The sequence below is a fragment of the Palaemon carinicauda genome, chromosome 8 (genome assembly GCF_036898095.1).
Source record: "Palaemon carinicauda isolate YSFRI2023 chromosome 8, ASM3689809v2, whole genome shotgun sequence".
Taxonomy (NCBI): Eukaryota; Metazoa; Arthropoda; class Malacostraca; order Decapoda; family Palaemonidae; genus Palaemon; species Palaemon carinicauda.
In genome coordinates this window covers 167,463,930-167,483,747 of record NC_090732.1, presented here as the reverse complement: position 1 = coordinate 167,483,747, position 19,818 = coordinate 167,463,930, and the positions used below count along the sequence as shown (strand labels likewise).

Here is a 19,818-nt window from a genome sequence, read left to right as displayed (position 1 = left end):
CAAAATTGTAAACAAAATAAAAATGAAAGCCATCAGTGCAAAAAGGCAAAACAACAAAATTTTACTTTAAAATTACGTTACTGCCTGACACCTTCCTCCTTCAACGAAAAAAAAAAAAATAATTTGACTAAACAGGAAAAATAATTTTTTTTTTTTTTTAACCTTAATACGAAAATAAGAAAGTAAATATGACCAACCAAAACACTTACACTAAGACTACTTAACCTAACTGGACACCCCCACCAAAAAAAAAAAAAAAAAAAAAAAAAAAAACAGGGAACTCCCTCAGTCTGACTTTTACCATCAGGCAGACTGCCATACCCTTCAAAAATCAGTCCACATTGAGACGGATCCTGAAAAAGACTCAATCCCGGAGCCCCTTCTACATCAGACTCACTCATGCTTTCACTAGTTAATTCATCAGCAGTTTGTTTAAGTTCACACAGCCTATTCTTTACCAAATTATATACGTCCATTTTCAATTCCCTATTTGTCAAAGAAATGCCTAACGACCTAGCACAAGCTTTCAAGTTTCCTTTAGTTAGAGCACTCAAATACCTAATACAATCCTCAGAAGCCAAAAATTCGGCAGGGTTAAACTCTACATCAGACATAATGAAAAGGAAAAGAAGGAAGGTGGTGAAGCACAACGAAAATAAATACTGAAAAATCTCACCCAGAGCACAGTCTGGTAACTCGCACCACCGATTTGAGTTTGTCCTGGATCCTGTCACGGTCGCCAAAATATGTTACGAACTCCCTCTAGAAGGAAGCCATAACGGGTTCTTTTATCTTATTCACAAATCCAGTGACAAAAACTCAAATCAGTAGGAACGAGGAAAACCAGAAAGACACAAGGGCAAAAATTTCACAATATTTATTACAACAATAAAGGTACTAACACTGATGGCCCACAAAAAAGTAATAAATTGATTAAGTACAAAATGCCATCGATTAACTCAATGAGTCACCTAATGCTAAAACTAAACCCTACTCATAGTGAGAAAATCAAATCTTAAAATGTTAAGGTACCCAAAAGCCTTTACCCACCACGCTAACCTATTACTAAACAGAAAGGAAAGAAGTGGGAGAACATACAAAAAGAAACAATAATCCTACCTATATCACAATCTAAACCTTAATATTAAAGTACAGAATCTTACAACACTCATATTAAACCTTCATCTGCTTTGACAATAGTTAAAGGCACAAATATATAGGTCTTATGACACAGACCGGAACTGATATAGACGAGTCCATCTGCTGCTCAAAAATATGGTCACAAGTCGTCACTCTCGTCAGTAGAACCACCCTTCACAACCGTTGGCGGATATGCACTTTCAGTCTATGGCTCGACAAAATACAGGGGATGTTCCTCTTACCTGAGAGAAGCCTCCCTACTTGCTCCAACAAGACCACTCTGGTGCTGATGCAGTAAACATATCCATCAAAGATGAAAAAGGCTCTCGAGCCCTGCTCTACACAAAACTGCCAAGGTCCAGGTTAAGCAGTAGATCACTTGAATCACAGTTGCAAGTGTTGTTCTCGCACGTAGCTTCACAGGTAAACTGCCTTCCACATTAAGTAGCAGCTCAATGACAAATTATATATATCATCCAAGGCAGATCAGCAGCTCCAGAGTCTTCAACGGCCTTGAACTAGACTCCCAAGAATACTTTAGGAGAGTCACAAGTCACCTCTCCTTACAACACTCCCAGTCACCACAAAGAAAAATAAAAGAGTTAAAAATTTGCCAAGGAAGTAAAAATACTGAGGAAGGCCGCACTTCAAAATGCACTCAATAGATGGCGCCACAAAACTTAAGCTTTTTCAACCAAAGCAAATTAAACATTACATTTAGACCAAAGCAAATTAAACACTACATTTAACCAAAATATATGTACTAATGTAAAACCAACAGCAAAATACTTAATTTAGCTTTACAAAATTGTAAACAAAATAAAAATGAAAGCCATCAGTGCAAAAAGGCAAAACAACAAAATTTTACTTTAAAATTACGTTACTGCCTGACAGTATGCCTGGCCCTTATTCCTTTCTTCATCTTCCCCTCTCTTGGGGAAAGCAGCATCCTGGGCTCTCTGCACAGCTGACCTCAAACCACTGCAGGTAAACCATGTTTCCTTGTGTTCCTAGTTTCAAGTTAATACTGTTACGTCCCCATACCCTTACGAGGTGGTATTGGGATCGTCCTAACCTAGATTTCCATCTAAAGGACTCCAGGTCAACTTCCTAGGACGAGTCACACTTCACTCCTTCACGCACTAGCTTACGTAGGCCGCGGTCCTTGCAGAGCAAGGCACTTGCAAGGTGCAGGGACCCCGTATCTTCAGTTCTACACACTCAGATACTGAGTCCCCGGACAAAAGCCAAAGCCAGTACGGCTGGGACTTACCACCCTACCTAAGGGTTAAGTCACCCTAATTAAATAGCGTGGTTTGTATTTCGGTTACAGAACAAATGACAAATTCATAGATAATTTGTATTTTTCCTAACCATACAAACCTTAGCTATTTAATCAAACTTGCCCGCCAGCCCTGTCCCCCGGGAAATCCTACCTTTAAGCAAAGTGAGCTACTCACCAGTGTGTGAGGGGGGAGGGGTAGCCAGCTACCCCTCCCTACCCCCTCGCTAACTAGCGAGGGGGTAGTAAACCCTCGTTAAAAATTTAATGGCTCGTCATTTCGGCTACACCGAAAGTAATACCCTAATTAAATAGCTAAGCTTTGTATGGTTAGGAAAAATACAAATTATCTACGAATTTGTCATATTTACTGAATATTTTTTTATTGCTTGTTCCATTGCATTACCTTTAGGGTAGTAGCCAACTTGATAGTGTACTATAAGGAGCATACTGTAGTAGCACTGTAAATGTTACGTCATATAGAGCTATAAACTATATCATAACCAGACTACTAAGCAAAAAAGTTGTAAGGTAATATAGCTCGACTGTTGATGGGTCTCTTTGGGTCAAGCAGCATTACTCTTTTTCTTTTTACTTATTAACTTTGGGAAGTTCAAACATGGTGCAAAGGCTTTCTTGTTGATGAGGTTGGCATAAGTCTAGTTTCAGTTTAAATGGTATTCATTGGTTTGACATAATTTATGTCGGTAAATTCATTTATTTCTATGCAGTGTACAAACCCTTATCCATTAATTAGGAAGATAATCAGTACAAGTTGGAATCTGTCATTAAAGTTGGGTAATAAGTGGTTATCTGGTTGGTGAGGGTATGGTATGAGGAGCTCTGCCCCTTTCCAGCCACAGAACCTTCACAGTGTTGAGTGATGGAATGAGAGCAAGAGGTTTGTTCATGTGGGGAAGGGTTGATGGTTCAATAAGTTTATGGCTAAACTTGTGGTAGATCCACACTCCCTCTGTGCATCATGTAGGAGGCACAATTGTTTTCAGTCATCCCCATGCATTGAGTGTAGGTCATGGCCTACAGTGCAGTTGTAGGCATACGCTCTAAAAGGGTCAGACTGGGCAACACCCAAGGAGACCCCGGAGAAGTCTTTCGCTGCTTTGGTCTCCTGGGCGGTTGCGACTGCTGCTGCCACCCCTGGATCAGTCCCAGGGGAGTACAGTTTGGACCCCAGCTACATCAGTGAGTTTTTCAGGTTTTTCTATTGTGTGGGAAACCCCAATTATTTGCTGCACTCTTTCAGAGGCTCGGAGCTTTTTGCCTGCGACTGTAGGCTGTTGACAATGAGTTTTGACCTAAGAAATTCCTGGGTTTCCTTTGGTCTTTCAGGTGGGCCCTCCATGAATTTTCTGAGGGAGCTAGTAGCCGAGACTACTACTCTCCAGTACCCCCCTGTGCAAGAATCACAAGTGTTTCAGGTGATGTCAGTGGTGAAGGACAGGGTGATTCCCCTAGTGTCAGGAAATCCATTGGTTTCCCACACTCGGCCTATAAAAAATTTGGCAAGGCAGCTCCCAGCCTGGCAGGCAAGGCGTCGGCGCTGGGAAGCATGGCCCACATAAGTTGGCGCAAAGGTAAGGCAAAAGTTAAAGAGAGCGTTATCCCTGTTCTGCAGGTTACCCTAATCCTTGTGCCCGGAAGTCCGAGGCTGGTTTCTCCTCCCCCGTTTGTGGTTTAGCCTCTGACCCTGCTCATAGTAGGGTGTGCCTCCAGTATTGTGGCTTCTGTTGGAGCAACCTGTGTGGTTTCTCCCCCCCCCCCTGGGGGTGAGTGACGTCGTCAGTGATCACTCATACCTTGACCGTTTTGCTTACAGAACCAAGACTGAGAGCCAGGAAGAGGAAGAAGCCTGCGTGCTGTTCTACCTCCTTCTTGTTGTTCTCCTCTTTGTCCACTGATTCTTCTTAAGATGAAGAAGCGGAAGAGGTCAAAGAATTTCAGGAAGGCCAGCTATAGTCATAGGGATGGAGCTCCCTGTGACATTACCTCTCTTTTTGAGAGGAATGGACGGCACCCAAGTGATTTTCATCCTCATGGGTGCTGGAGCCAAGGCCCCCTGGTCCCGGTGGTCGGGATAGAACTGTACTGCCCCATACACTTTCTGTTCCAAGGTTAAAGATGAATGAGCTTTGGCAGCCTCCATCTCCATTCCTTCCATGGCACTGGATGAGTTGTCTCTCGACTTGGTAGAAATTCTGTTACTATTTGAGGCTGTACTTGAGCCTTATACTGGCGAGGGTATTACCCACTAGTCCTTTGACACCTTTGTGCTTGGACATGTGGTGGCTACTTTACTCAATTAGTTGAAGAATCAACCCAGCACCCACACAGGACAAGGATGCATCTAGTCTATGGTAACGTGTCAATGTAAGTCTGGAAAGAGCGGTAATTTGACTGGCTCTTCTTCAGTCTTCTATTTCCCCTTCTCTCGTGCACCAAGTGGTTGAAATGTTAACTGCTGGATCAGACCGGGTAAAATACACTTCGGAGCTCCATTCGTTACTTTTAAAAAAGTATCTCTCCCATCCGCCTTTAATGAGAGGGGGGGGATGGTGGATCTTTTACCAGTCCATTATTCATCAAACGAGGTATACGTTGCCAACCAGCATACCATTCAAGAAAGAGGGATCTGTAGTTTGATCGGGCACCAGCTGCCCGTTGAGATACTACCACTAGAGAGGTATTGGATCCTTTGACTGGCCAGACAGTAATGCATTGGATCCCTCTCTCTGGTTACGGCTTATTTTTCCTTTGCGTACACTTACACAGAATAGTGTGGCCTATTCTTCACATATTCTCGTCTTTCCTCATACACCTGACAACAATGAGATACTAAACACCTCTTCACCCAAGGGGTTAATTACTGTACTGCAATTTGTTCAGTGTATTTTCCTCTTGGTAAGGGTAGAAGAGAGACTGTAGCTATGGTAAGCAGCTCTTCTAGGAGAAGGACACTCCAAAATTAAACTATTGTTCTTTAGTCTTGGGTAGTGCCATAGCCTCTGTACCATGGTCTTCCATTGTCTTGGGTTAGAGTTCTCTTGCTTGAGATTACACTCGGGGACACTATTCTATTTTATTAATATTTTTTTTCCTTCCTCTTGTTTTTTTGAAATGGTGTGTTAGGCAGGCTTAATAGAAGGGCCATGGATGCCTGGTGGTTTATCAAGAGGTTGGCTTTTCTTTTTTCTGATTCTTTTTCTTCTCAAAACCATCCTTACTGTCCTCCCTTCAGTTGAAGTGGCTATCCTGAAGGGTATTTAGCCTTTCATGGTGTATCGGCTCCTCCATATTGACCAGATTTTCCGACTTTTTACTATAGTCTGTGGGTATCATGAATCATTTTATTTATAATTCTGTACATATTGTTTTTGTTATAATTCTTCTTGTTAATCTAGTTTTTAAGTATGATGTGTCTCTTTTTATTTCTATTAATTCTTATGCTGTCTGGAGACATTGAGCGAAATCCGGGACCAGTACGTCCTAGATTTTGTCAATGACGTCTTCTGGATTGCAATATTCGTGGTCTTCATGCAAATATCCAAGACCTTACAGTTGCGTCCAAACAGTATGATATTCTTTTGTGCTCAGAAACTTTGGTTTCTATATGAGGCACTCATCTGAGCTTCTTATAACTGGTTTTAAGAAGCCAATAATGTTGAAACGTGATGCCATCCCTAGGGCCAGGGGAATGGCGGTGTATATTAGGACCGAGTACCCTGCTTCTCATAAGTCCTGCTATCAATGTGGATGTCATGAGATTCAGGTAATAAAAGTTTGTGGCAGGCATAACAACTTTAGTGTTCTATCTACCGGAATCCAGACATGGAAGATTCTATCTTTGATTGTCTTCTTACCATTATGGCTAAGGTACAAAATGATAGAAAGGCTTCTTTTGTCTTTGTTGGTGATTTTAATGCTCACCATAGGGAGTGGTTAAGTTCTATCTCTCCTACTGATCGCCATGGCTTAAGAGCTTTAGACTTTGCCTCTGAATCAGGCTGTGAGCAAATCATAAATGAAGCTACTCACAGGTCTGGTAATTGCTTGGACCTCGTATACACTGACTCCCCTGGCGTTATAACTAGTAAGGTTGGTTCTCCAGTCGTGACATCTGATCATGCCTTGATTTCATTTGTAGTGAAGACTGAGCAGCCTGTCCCTGATATATCATACTCTTGTAAAATTTATATGAAATCCCAAGCAGACTGGAATGGGATTTTGCATGATCTTTTGTGCTTGAATTGGTCACAATTATATAGTAGTGTAGATCCTGTTGTCCCTTTGAATGAGAATCTAGTCAACATAATTGATAGGCGTATCCCTTCTCGTGTGCTAAGGTACCGAGTGAAGGACAAACCGTGGTTCAATGATGATTGTAGACGTGCTTATTTGGAGAAGCAGGAGGCCTATCATCTTTGGGAGGGTAACGGATCAGATTTGACCTGGAACAACTATACTCAGCTTCGAGCTTTTGCTCAGAGAGTTTATCCCTCAACTGAAAGGGAATACAATTTAACCATAAAAGAAACCCTTTCTGATACAACTCAGGAACATGAATGGTGGTCTACCCTTAAATCTGCACTCTTTGGTATAGATGCAACAGTTCCTCCTTTACTTAAACCAGATGGCTCAGTCACTCACTGTCCAAAGGAAAAGGCAACCCTTTTGGCTGATGTTTTTGACAGTAAACAGAGTAATGAAAAACTTGAACTTCCACATTCCTGTTTTCCTGAGGCTAAACTAACTAGTTTAGCTTTTCGATCTCGTGAGATTGAAGCTCTGTTGATGGACCTTGATGTTTATGGAGGTGTAGACCCAAATGGTATTTTTCCTTTGTTTTTTTATAAAGACAGCAGATTTCTTAGCTCCAAAGTTATCTGTTATTTTGCGCAAGTTAGCAAGAAGAGGAGCTTTTAGCACTTGTTGGACAATTGGTAATGTTACTCCTCTATGTAAATGTGTTTGTGGTAGCTCAAGTTCCACTGATTACCGCCCAATTTCCATAACTCCCATATTATCTAAAGTTTTTGAACGTCTTCTGGCAAAACGTCTTAATAGGTTTGCTGAAGGTAATCATCTACTCCCTAGTTTGCAATTTGGTTTTCGTAAAAGCCTTGGACCATGTGATGCCCTTCTTACAATCTCCAGTGCTGTACAGAAATCCGTTGATTGTGGTCGAGAAGTTCGTATGATTGGCCTTGATTTTAGTGCTGCCTTTGACCGTGTTAATCACGAGGCCCTTGTTTTCAAACTCAACAGTTGGTAGTGGGTGGATCGTTTCTTAGCATTATTATAGATTTTTTAAGATCTCTCAGAGTTGTTGTTGATGGGCACCATAGCGAGTATAGGAATGTGTTATCCGGTGTTCCACAGGGTAGTGTTCTTGGCCCATTACTTTTCATACTATATACACATGACATGTGGTTTGGCGTAGAAAACAAGCTTGTTGCATGTGCAGATGATGTTACTCTCTTTGCATCAATTCCATCCCCTGAATGTAGATCTGGGGTTGGTGAATCCCTTAATAGAGATTTAGCTAAAATTAGTGCATGGTGCAAATTATGGGGTATGAAGTTGAATCCTAATAAAACTCAATTATGATTGTAAGTAGGTCAAGGACGGTGGCTCCTCAACATCCGGATGTCAGTATTGATAATGTTTCTTTAAATTTGTATGACTCTTAAAATTTTAGGTGTGATTCTCGACAGCAAATTTACTTTTGAGAAACACTTTAGGTCTGTGTCTTCTTCAATTGCACAAAAAATTGGCTTCTTGTGAAAGTCTTACAAGATTTTTGGTGATCAATCTATTCTGAAGAAGTCTTTTAATTCTTTCATTCTACCCTGTTTTGAGTACTGTTCTCCTGTCTGGTGTTCAGCTGCTGATTCTCATCTTAATTTGTTGGACAGAAACTTACGGTCTATTAAATTTCTTATTCCTGATCTAGATATTAATCTTTGGCACCATCATTCAATTACAGTAGGGTCCCGAATTAAGCGTGTTCGAATTACGCGATTCCCCTTTTCCGCGATAGCTATTTTTCAAAAATAAATTTTCTGTATCTGCGAGGCTGTTCAAAGTTCGCGAGTCAAGCACTACAAAATGTATAAAATCTATTGTCTTTTTAAGTATGTTGGTAGCCCTAAATACGGTGATTTATAATAAATGTTACAATACAATATTAACATTACATTTCATTAACATAATTTCATAATGAATAGCCTATTTAAGGATAAAATTCCACATCAACAATGAAATCAACTGTTAACTGTGCGAGTCCAGCTGACAAAATGTAAACAGAGATGTGGTTACGTTCTCGGCAATCTTTATCATTCTCCAACCTTACGATAATTGTAATGGTAGTGTTAATGATGGTATATTAAAGCATTATTTTTGTTTAGTACAGTATATTTAAAAGCCTTATTTTTCCCTCTGGGCGTTCAAGGTTTTCACGAGTAGACTGGGTTCGTTTATCGGCAGTGAATAGCCTAAACTTCGGTAACGAGTCGTCAATACTTTGTCATATTTTAAACAGTATACATTTGATTTGCAAACATTGGTTTTGTAGAGTAAACGGTAAAATAAAATCTAGAGAGAGAGAGAGAGAGAGAGAGAGAGAGAGAGAGAGAGAGATTTGATGGCAGAAATCCCTCTCTCTTTCTCTCTCTCTCTCTCTCTCTCTCTCTCTCTCTCTCTCTCTCTCTCTCTCTCTCTCTCTCTCTCTCTCTCCCTCTCTCTCTCCCTCTCCCCGTAAGAAATAAAACCATAGTTCACATATGGCAACTTGAGTTTAAGAATGAAATTAACATGAATATTGTTAGTTGTGGCGATCAATTCCTCGCTTCAGGGGGTACACGAAACAAAAACACGACATTCAATTACAACAGCTGATTCTCTCTCTCTCTCTCTCTCTCTCTCTCTCTCTCTCTCTCTCTCTCTCTCTCTCTCTCTCTCTCTCTCTCTCTCTCTCTCTCTCGTTATACAATACTTACAAATAGATGAAGAAACCAAAATCGGTTTTCTTGAAGTGTCAATTAAATACAAAACGAAAAAATTATACCGTGTATACATCCATTTCAATCATAGCTTAAAATACGGTAACTGATTTCGTCCGCAAACCACTATTTTTTAGGAAACACCATTCTATTCCAGAAAATTTTTACTCTTTAAATGTCAATTGCGCTATAATAAAACATGTACTTATGTTGTTAAATTTCGGGTGTGTTTTAAAAATCGAGTATTGCTAACTTATTTTTGTTTTACTTTGGCTGTGATCACATCAGCTGATGTCTAGCTTCCGCGCGAATACAATTACAAAGAATTGTTTACACCATTTCTTAACTTATTCAAACCATCTATACAGTTAATATTACATAAACACCAATGTGTTATAACCTATCATATTTATTGTTTAGTACTTTAAAACCATTCTCTCTCTCTCTCTCTCTCTCTCTCTCTCTCTCTCTCTCTCTCTCTCTCTCTCTCTCTCTCTCTCTCTCATATCGAACGTTATAGCGGTAACCAAATTGTTCGGTGACTTTAAAAATAGGCCTAGTACTTTCTTCTCTTACCTTTTTTGCATATGGATCCATAATTGAGGTGGGTACAAGTTGACTTATAACTGAAGTTAGGGAAAGTATTTTGGATATGGAAAGGACAATTATCTTTCGTAACAGTTTAGAATTAGAATTAGCGGCAGTTTGCTATTGTGGATTAAACGCATAAGGAAAAAAAAATTTCCAGCTTTGCTACGAATTTAGGAATTTATATGGATACGGTAAGTAAAATATTTGTAATAACAATGTTTACTAAATGTTTGTAATATCATTAGTTATGACTTAGATCATGTGTGTTTAATGCATTCTTTTGTTTATTATGATCGAAGATGGAGCGTAAACAAATGGAAGGTTTCCGTTTCAGGCGGCATCATAAAGAAAAACATTTCATAAATGGCATTCATTTCATTTATTTGAAAGTTCTAATAAAAAATAATTAGAACATTGGTAATAACAAATTCAACATATAATCTATACTTGGTAAAATTGCTGTCAATTCAAAAACACAGATGTATAATGGCGTCTGTTTCTTCGTTGTGATCAGAGATAAACGTAAACAAAACATTGGTTGTCGTTTTCTATTGTGCTTTTTAGCGTGTTTAGGAAACGCATGATATAAAATCGCCTTTATTTTGATAATTCTGGATTTTCAATCATACAACAAGCTAGTCTATAGAGTGATGGTTTTGCTATTCACCAGTTGTATTATACAATAGATATGACAAACATTATAATTTGTCTGTATTTTGGGTTGTGTTATAACGGGAAATATATGGTGTTTACACCTATCCTGGTTGTAATTTTAACCATTTTTCAAGTTATTAGAACTTTAAAGTATATTAAATTTTTATTTATTTACAAGAACAATTTGATATTATAAAGAAATTCAGTATAGTACAAAGAAAGTATTGGAAATGGGTAGTAAACACATTTGAATAGGCAAATTGCTGGTTGCCATGGCCGCAATGGAATTATTTCTGTTAGTTGTGTGTTTCGAAATTCGTGATTTTCCATTTACACGAGGTCATTAATCGACCAAATTCTCGCTTAATTCGGGACCCTACTGTAGTTCATTATGCATGTTGCATAAGATTTTTCATAACTGACCATCCTTTGCATTCAGACTCCCTGGACAATTCTATCCTGTTTGTAATACTAGGCAGACAGTTAATTCTAATAGCCAGGCCTTCTCCATCATGAGGCTCAATACTACACAGTATTCTAGAAGTTTTATTCCAGCTGTTACCAAGTTGTGGAATGATCTTCCTAATCGGGTATTTGAATCAGTAGAACTTCAAAAGTTCAAAGTTGGAGCAAATGTTTTTATGTTGACCAGGCTGACACGAGTCTTTTTTATAGTTTTTATATGACATATCTGTTTTTGACGTTAATAGTTTATATAGGACGTATCTGTTTTGACGCTGTTACTGTTTTTAGAATTATGTATTGTAAATTTTTTCTCATCATTTATTTATTTCCTTTCCTCACTGGGCTATTTTTCCCTGTTGGAGCCCATGGGCTTATAGCATCTTGCTTTTCCAACTAGGGTTGTAGCTTGGCTAGTAATAATAATACTGTAATAATAATAATATGCTTGTACGTACTGTCCAGGTCCTATCAGCCTTTCATCCATATGAAAGGCAAGTAGGAGATTGCATGAGTCATTGCTTTGCTTTTGGAGAGATCAAGCAGCGATCACTGCCTGGGAAGAAAATGAACCATCCAATTAAGTTCTTGGGGGACTTCCAACCTACCAAGGAGTGAGTCTCCCCAGGTTAAGGACAAGGGTTTGTATGGTGCGAAGGAACAAATCACAAACTTTTAAAGGAAATTTTATTTTTCCTAGCTATATAAACCCGAGTCCTTTAATCTAATTTCCCTCCTCAACCACCCTTATCAGTTTTGGGCTACCCCTCCCCCCCTCGCCAGCTGGATAGCCGCCTATTATCGAACTTTAACGACCAACTTCAGCTCATGGCTTGAAAAAGAAAAATTACTATTAAAAGTTTGTTTTTTGCCTGTATTTTATAATTTATTCGTTACTTCATTTCTTTTCTGCACTATGCTACGCTCCCTGTTGGGGCCCTAGGGTCTTTAGCATTTTGCTTTTCTAATATAGAGTTACAGCTTGGCTAGTAATAACAATAATAATAATAATATAGTACTATCAATATGTTCCCTGGGTCTCGTCCTCTCTTTAAAATTACCCTGCTCCAATTTTTAATGTCCATTTAGGAAAAATTTATTTGAATGGGCATGAGATGTGGAAATTTTATTCAGTAGTCTTGTTAAACTACCCAGTACATGTTAGCAGTAATGATATAATCTCATTACACTTCCCATATTTTCCTTGATGATTTTCAGATCTGTTTTGTTGTTATATTGGTACAGAACCTCAAATGTTATCGACGACAATTTTCAACAGTCCCTTTTGCTGCCTCTCTCACAGTTAAATATGAAAATTTATTAAACTGATAACAAAGCCTATTAGTTAGGCCAGGAAGATGAAGTGAGGCTATGACACCACTTAGGTGCCAATCTTCACCACCTGGATATCACAAGCTATTTATTAATCAAAAGTTTGTAAAAGGTGTGCTTTTCAAAATACATACCTGGATATCACAAGCTATTTATTAATCAAAAGTTTGTAAAAGGTGTGCTTTTCAAAATACATAAGTACAGTAATACAATCTTGCTTTTTATGAAACTTTTTTTTTTTTCTCTTACATTACAGCCCAGGGTTATGCAGTTCAGCCTTATGAAAATAATGCTCTTCAAAAGAAGTTACGCACTTTACGCCTTAAAATGAGACAGCATCAGTATCAAATACTCTCTTCAAAAGCAAGTAAGGGTTTTCATTTTTTTGAAATTGTGCATGACAATTAACAATAAAATTTTTTAATGCCTTTAATATTTGTTTACTCCTCATTCATCTAATAACTGATACTGTTTGATTAATAAGAAATATGTTGTGATGTTACAATTTACTTTGCAGTAGTACATTTCAGTGTTTTGAATGTTGTTAACTCCAAACTAATGAAGAGAAATTTTTCAATATTAAACTTAGCCGGTGATTATATAAGCTGCAGCTCTGCTGCCCGACAGAAAAACTCTATGTTCAAAATACGCCAGCGATCGCTATGCAGGAGGGGGTGTACATCAACAGCGCCATCTGTCGAGCAGTTACTTAGTACTCCATGTAAACAAAGAACCAATTTTCTCTCTGTCGTGCCACCGGCAAGACCTACTAAATTCGCTGTTGCTTACTGGATTGGTTTTCACAGATTTTGGTGAAGTACACATTTCTAGTTATTAGCTTTCGCTTTGCAGAGGTTATCTTCCATACATCCTTGCATTCTTTTATTGATTTTGGATTATTTGTTGACGACTTTGGATAGATTTTGAATTCCCCTTTGACTAATTCAAGATGGCTGACCCTTCTCAAGTCCCTAAATACAGAAAGTGTAGTGCTAGGGACTGTTCAAGGCGTCTTCCGAAGGCCTCTATCGATCCACACACCGTTTGTTCCAATTGTCAGGATAAAACCTGTCAATTGGAAGATCGATGTGAGGAATGCGTTGGGCTTTCGGAATTCGATTTTCTCGAATTCCTGAAATATTCACGTAGGCTAGAGAGAGATAGAGTCAGGAGAAGTTCATCTCGCTCCATTGATATTTCCTCTCCTCATGCCCCACAACCTATTCCTTCCCCTGTAGTGGTTACTCCTGATCCCCCTTCTAGCACTCAACAACCTTCGATGGCAGATATGATGCGTGCCATCCAGGCTCTGGGTGAGAGAGTCGAGTCATTGGCGAGTGACCGTAACCAACTCATGGCAGACGTCAAGGAGTTGAAGTGTAAGAGTGCAGTGGGTAGTGACAAAGTGAGTGGTAGTGTTGTGGAAAGTGTTAGTGTTGCGTTTGAGGGTTCGTCTGTTCGTGCCTGTCGTCCTCCCAGTCCGGGACCTCTTGCAAGCTCCCAAGCCCAGGGGAGAAGCAATGTCGTACGACCAAAGGGTTCGACAGGCTTTAATCAGCGGACAGACGTTCCCTCCGTGGTTTCGGACGTATCTTACCAAGATCGCCCCACCCACAAGAAGACGAGAGAGCCCATTTATTCCTCGTCTGCGGAAGATGTTTCTCGAAAGAAACAATGGACCAAGGTCTCACGGCCTCTTAAACGCAAGTCGGTCCCTTCCGCACAAGTCCAACGGCCCAGTTGTAGCCACTGGGTCAGTTCGGACTCGCTGCAGTCTTCCGATGACTGCACACCTCCTAAGAGAGGCAAAGCGGTAACGCATCAGGCATTAACACCGTCTGTTGCCGCACCTGCTACTGTAGACCCTAAGTGGTCTTTGCTGCAGACGCAGTTAACGTCATTAATGCAGGACTTTCGTGCGGAGAAGGTTGACGCTGCACCACCCGTTAGCCTACAACCACCCACGGTTGTGCGTCCAGTGGACGCTGAGGCTACCTTCTCCCGCACTCCAGCTGTGAGAGTCCCGCCACCCATGCGCAGTGTACCCTGCCAGCCGCATGTTGACGTTCAGCGACGCATGGAACCCTCCGTTGACGTTCGCGAGTTACAACAACAACCTAAGTTGTTTTGTTTTGACGCGGTGCGTCAACCTCCGCAACCCAGTGTGGTTACCACTACTCGCCCACAGCAGACTAGACAGTCAGGAGTAGATGCTTTGCGCCCCCGCGCTGCTATGGTTGTTGCCAGCTCACAGACTGGCCAACAGTTCCATGACGTTGCGTCCAGTGCAGTCACGCATGCACCCGTGCTGCCGGACTCAGCTGACCAGCCAATTCCTACTCCTTTGCCGCTTCCTCCTCAGTATTCAGACGATGGACTCTCTGATGATGACGACGCTGCACACTTTGACGACCCGCATACGGACATCGACGAACCCAAGACCACGCCTCCCTCCTTGGACTTTAGGAAAGTTCTTGCACTGTTCAAGGAGATGTATCCTGATCAGTTTGTTTCTGCAGCCCCACGCTCTCCTCCATCTGAGTTCGCTTTAGGCACGCAGTCATCCGCGCCTGCCTTTACGAAGCTCGTCCTCGCCCGCTCGTCTAAGAGAGCTTTAAGAGTGTTGGGAGAATGGATGCAGTCCAAAAAGCACCTTGGGAAGACAGCATTCTTGTTTCCCCCTGCGAAACTCGCTTCCAGATCGAGCGTCTGGTATGCCACGGGAGAAGTTCTCGGCTTGGGAGTTCCTGCCTCTGCCCAGGGCGACTTCTCAAGTCTAGTAGACTCTCCCCGCAGGCTAGCCATGAGACGCTCCAAGATTTGTTGGACTCCTTCAGACTTAGACCATCTGATGAAAGGAGTGTTCAGAGCCTTCGAGGTTTTTAACTTTTTGGATTGGTGTTTGGGAGCGTTGAGCAGGAAGACCTCCCCTTCTGACAAGGAAACTTCCATGCTCATTATGTCCTGCATGGACAAGGCCATACGGGACGGTTCCAGTGAGCTTGCGGCTTCGTTCGTTTTCGGGGTCCTCAAGAAACGGGAGAACCTTTGCTCCTTCTTGTCAGCTGGAGTAACACAATGTCAGAGATCGGAACTTATGTTTGCTCCTCTCTCAAAGTGCCTTTTCCCAGAGGAGTTGATAAAGGAGATTGCTGCCTCCTTGATTCAAAAAGACACGCATGACCTGGTTGCGTCATCTGCCCGCAAAGCCACCCCTTTGCCTACCGTGTCTAGACCCATGATGGACACTCCAGCGTCCAGATTTATTCCGCCCTTTTGTGGCAGAGCCTCCAGCAGAGGAGGTGCTCGTGCCGAAGGGAGACGTGGGATTAAGAAGAAAGGTACCAAGTCCTTTAAAGGCAGAGTCTGACTGCCACCTTCTTCAGACAGCAGTGGGAGCCAGACTCAAGAACTACTGGCAGTCCTGGGAGAACAGGGGCGCAGATGCACAATCTGTGAAGTTGCTCAGAGAAGGGTACAAGATCCCGTTTGTGCGCAAACCCCCTCTAGCAACGTCTCCCATCGACCTCTCTCCCAGGTACAGAGAGGAGGACAAGAGACTAGCTTTGAAGCAAGAGGTGTCTCTCTTACTAGAAAAGGGAGCGGTAGTCAAAAGTCCGGGACCATCAATCCCCGGGCTTCTACAACCGTCTCTTCTTAGTGGTAAAGAAGACAGGAGGGTGGAGACCGGTGCTAGACGTCAGTGCTCTGAATGTCTTTGTCACAAAGCAGACGTTCGCCATGGAGACGACAAAGTCTGTTCTAGCAGCGGTCAGGAAGGAAGACTGGATGGTCTCTTTAGACCTAAAGGACGCTTACTTTCACGTCCCCATCCACCCAGATTCCCAACCTTTTCTAAGGTTCGTTTACGGGAAGGTTGTCTACCAATTTCAAGCCCTGTGCTTTGCCTAAGCACGGCGCCTCTTGTCTTTATGAAACTGATGAGGAATATTGCCAAATTCCTGCATTTAGCGGACATCAGAGCCTCCCTCTATTTGGACGACTGGCTTCTAAGAGCTTCTTCCAGTCGTCGCTGTCTGGAGAATCTAAAGTGGACTCTAGATCTGACCAAGGAATTGGGTCTCCTGGTCAATATGGAAAAGTCCCAACTGGTCCCATCCCAAACTATAGTGTACTTAGGGATGGAGATTCACAGTCAAGCTTTTCGGGCTTTTCCGTCGGCCCCCAGAACAAGTCAAGCCCAAGGATGCATCCAAGACATGCTAAAGAAGGACCGATGTTCAGTCAGACAGTGGATGAGTCTGATAGGGACGCTTTCATCCCTGGACCAGTTCATTGCGTTAGGGAGACTGCACCTCCGTCCCCTTCAATTTCACCTAGCTGTTCACTGGAGAAGGACAAGACGCTAGAAGCGGTCTCGATCCCCATTTCCGAGAAGATGAAGTCATCACTGACTTGGTGGAAGGACAACATCTACCTCAGAGAGGGTCTGCCCCTGGCTGTTCAGACCCCCAACCACGTTCTCTTCTCGGACGCATCGGACACGGGCTGGGGTGCGACATTAGACGGTCGGGAATGCTCGGGAACTTGGAACTCGAATCAAAGAACGTTACATATCAACTGCAAGGAGCTACTGGCAGTTCATCTGGCCTTGAAAAGCTTCAAGTCCCTCCTTCTAGGCAAGGTGGTGGAGGTGAACTCAGACAACACCACGGCCTTGGCGTACATCTCCAAGCAAGGAGGGACCCATTCTATGACGTTGTACGAGATCGCAAGGGACCTCCTCACCTGGTCAAGAGATCTAAACCTGTCTCTAGTAACGAGGTTCATTCAAGGCAACATGAATGTCATGGCGGACTGCCTCAGTCGGAAGGGTCAAATCATCCCAACAGAATGGACCCTACACAAGAATGTGTGCAAGAGACTATGGGCCACATGGGGCCAACCTACCATAGATCTCTTTGCAACCTCGATGACCAAGAGGCTCCCAATTTATTGCTCGCCAATCCCGGACCCAGCAGCAGTTCATATAGATGCTTTTCTACTGGATTGGTCCCATCTAGACCTTTATGCATTCCCCCCGTTCAAGATTGTCAACAAGGTACTGCAGAAGTTCGCCTCTCACGAAGGGACAAGGTTGACGTTAGTTGCTCCCCTCTGGCCCGCGAGAGAATGGTTCACCGAGGTACTTCAATGGCTGGTGGACGTTCCCAGAACTCTTCCTCTAAGAGTGGACCTTCTACGTCAGCCACACGTAAAGAAGGTACACCCAAGCCTCCACGCTCTTCGTCTGACTGCCTTCAGACTATCGAAAGACTCTCGAGAGCTAGAGGCTTTTCGAAGGAGGCAGCCAGGGCGATTGCTAGAGCAAGGAGGACATCCACTCTTAGAGTCTACCAATCGAAGTGGGAAGTCTTCCGAAGCTGGTGCAAGTCGGTATCAGTATTCTCAACCAGTACCTCTGTAACCCAAATAGCTGACTTCCTATTATACCTGAGGAAGGAAAGATCTCTTTCAGCTCCCACGATCAAAGGTTACAGAAACATGTTGGCAGCAGTCTTCCGTCACAGAGGCTTAGATCTTTCTAACAACAAAGATCTACAGGACCTCCTTAAGTCTTTTGAGACCTCGAAGGAGCGTCGTTTGGCCACACCAGGTTGGAATTTAGACGTGGTACTAAGATTCCTTATGTCAGAAAGGTTCGAGCCACTACAATCAGCCTCCTTTAAAGATCTCACTTTAAAGACTCTTTTCCTCGTCTGCTTAGCAACAGCTAAAAGAGTCAGTGAGATACACGCCTTCAGCAGGAACATCGGATTTTCATCTGAAACGGCTACATGTTCTTTACAGCTTGGTTTTCTAGCCAAAAACGAACTACCTTCTCGTCCTTGGCCGAAATCGTTCGATATTCCAAGCCTTTCTAATTTGGTTGGAAATGAACTAGAAAGAGTCTTATGCCCTGTTAGAGCTCTTAAGTTCTATTTAAGACGAACTAAACCTTTACGAGGACAGTCAGAAGCTTTATGGTGTGCTATTAAGAAACCTTCTTTACCTATGTCAAAGAATGCAGTTTCCTATTATATCAGACTGTTGATACGAGAAGCTCATTCCCATCTGAATGAGGAAGATCATGCTTTGCTGAAGGTAAGGACACATGAAGTTAGAGCTGTCGCAACTTCAGTGGCCTTTAAACAAAATAGATCTCTGCAGAGTATAATGGACGCAACCTATTGGAGAAGCAAGTCAGTGTTCGCGTCTTTTTATCTTAAAGATGTCCAGTCTCTTTACGAGAACTGCTACACCCTGGGACCATTCGTAGCAGCGAGTGCAGTAGTGGGTGAGGGCTCAACCACTACATTCCCCTAATTCCATAACCTTTTTAATCTTTCTCTTGAAATGTTTTTTTATTGTTGTTTTTTGGGTTGTCTGGAAGGCTAAGAAGCCTTTCGCATCCTGGTTGATTTGGCGGGTGGTCAAATTCTTTTCTTGAGAAGCGCCTAGATTAAAGGTTTTGATGAGGTCCTTTAGTATGGGTTGCAACCCTTGATACTTCAGCTCCTAGGAGTCGCTCAGCATCCTAAGAGGATCGCGAGGCTCAGTAAGGAAGACGTACTTAAAAAGGCAGAGTAATTGTTCAAGTCGACTTCCTTACCAGGTACTTATTTATTTTATGTTTGTTATTTTGAATAACTACTAAAATGAAATACAAAATACTTAGCTCATAATAATGTAAACAAGTAATGCTGGTCTCTACCCACCCCCCTGGGTGTGAATCAGCTTATATAATCACCGGCTAAGTTTAATATTGAAAAATTTTATTTTTATTAATAAAATAAATTTTTGAATATACTTACCCGGTGATTATATATTAAAGGACCCTCCCTTCCTCCCCAATAGAGACCCAGTGGACCGAGGAGAAAATTGGTTCTTTGTTTACATGGAGTACTAAGTACCTGCTCGACAGATGGCGCTGTTGATGTACACCCCCTCCTGCATAGCGATCGCTGGCGTATTTTGAACGTAGAGTTTTTCTGTCGGGCAGCAGAGCTGCAGCTTATATAATCACCGGGTAAGTATATTCAAAAATTTATTTTATTAATAAAAATAACATTTTTATGCTATCTACACTATATTCACATTTTAGGAAGAGGAAATAATTAGGATTTTACTATTTATTTTTCATACAAATTACGAAAGTAGACAAAATATTGGAAGCATGCTGTATCAGTAAAGTAGCACCATCTCTCATGATGTGGAAAACTGTGCAGACAGTACATAACTTCTTGAGGGCTTCAGTTAATATGGTTGAGTTCTGTGGAAAGAAAAAAAAAGTTATTAATCAGTTGGTCAGCATTGTGCTTATATCCAATTTGTGCA

At 41.8% G+C, this 19,818-nt stretch overlaps 1 protein-coding gene across 1 annotated transcript in view; it reads left to right on the top strand.

Annotated features, from left to right (window-relative positions):
- Positions 1-19,818, top strand: part of LOC137646115 (ankyrin repeat domain-containing protein 54-like) — a 69,588-nt gene that overhangs the window by 23,400 nt on the left and 26,370 nt on the right. The window contains exon 3 of the mRNA XM_068379316.1: positions 12,737-12,847. Coding sequence (XP_068235417.1) covers positions 12,737-12,847 — 111 coding nt within the window. The remainder of the gene's footprint in view (positions 1-12,736; positions 12,848-19,818) is intronic.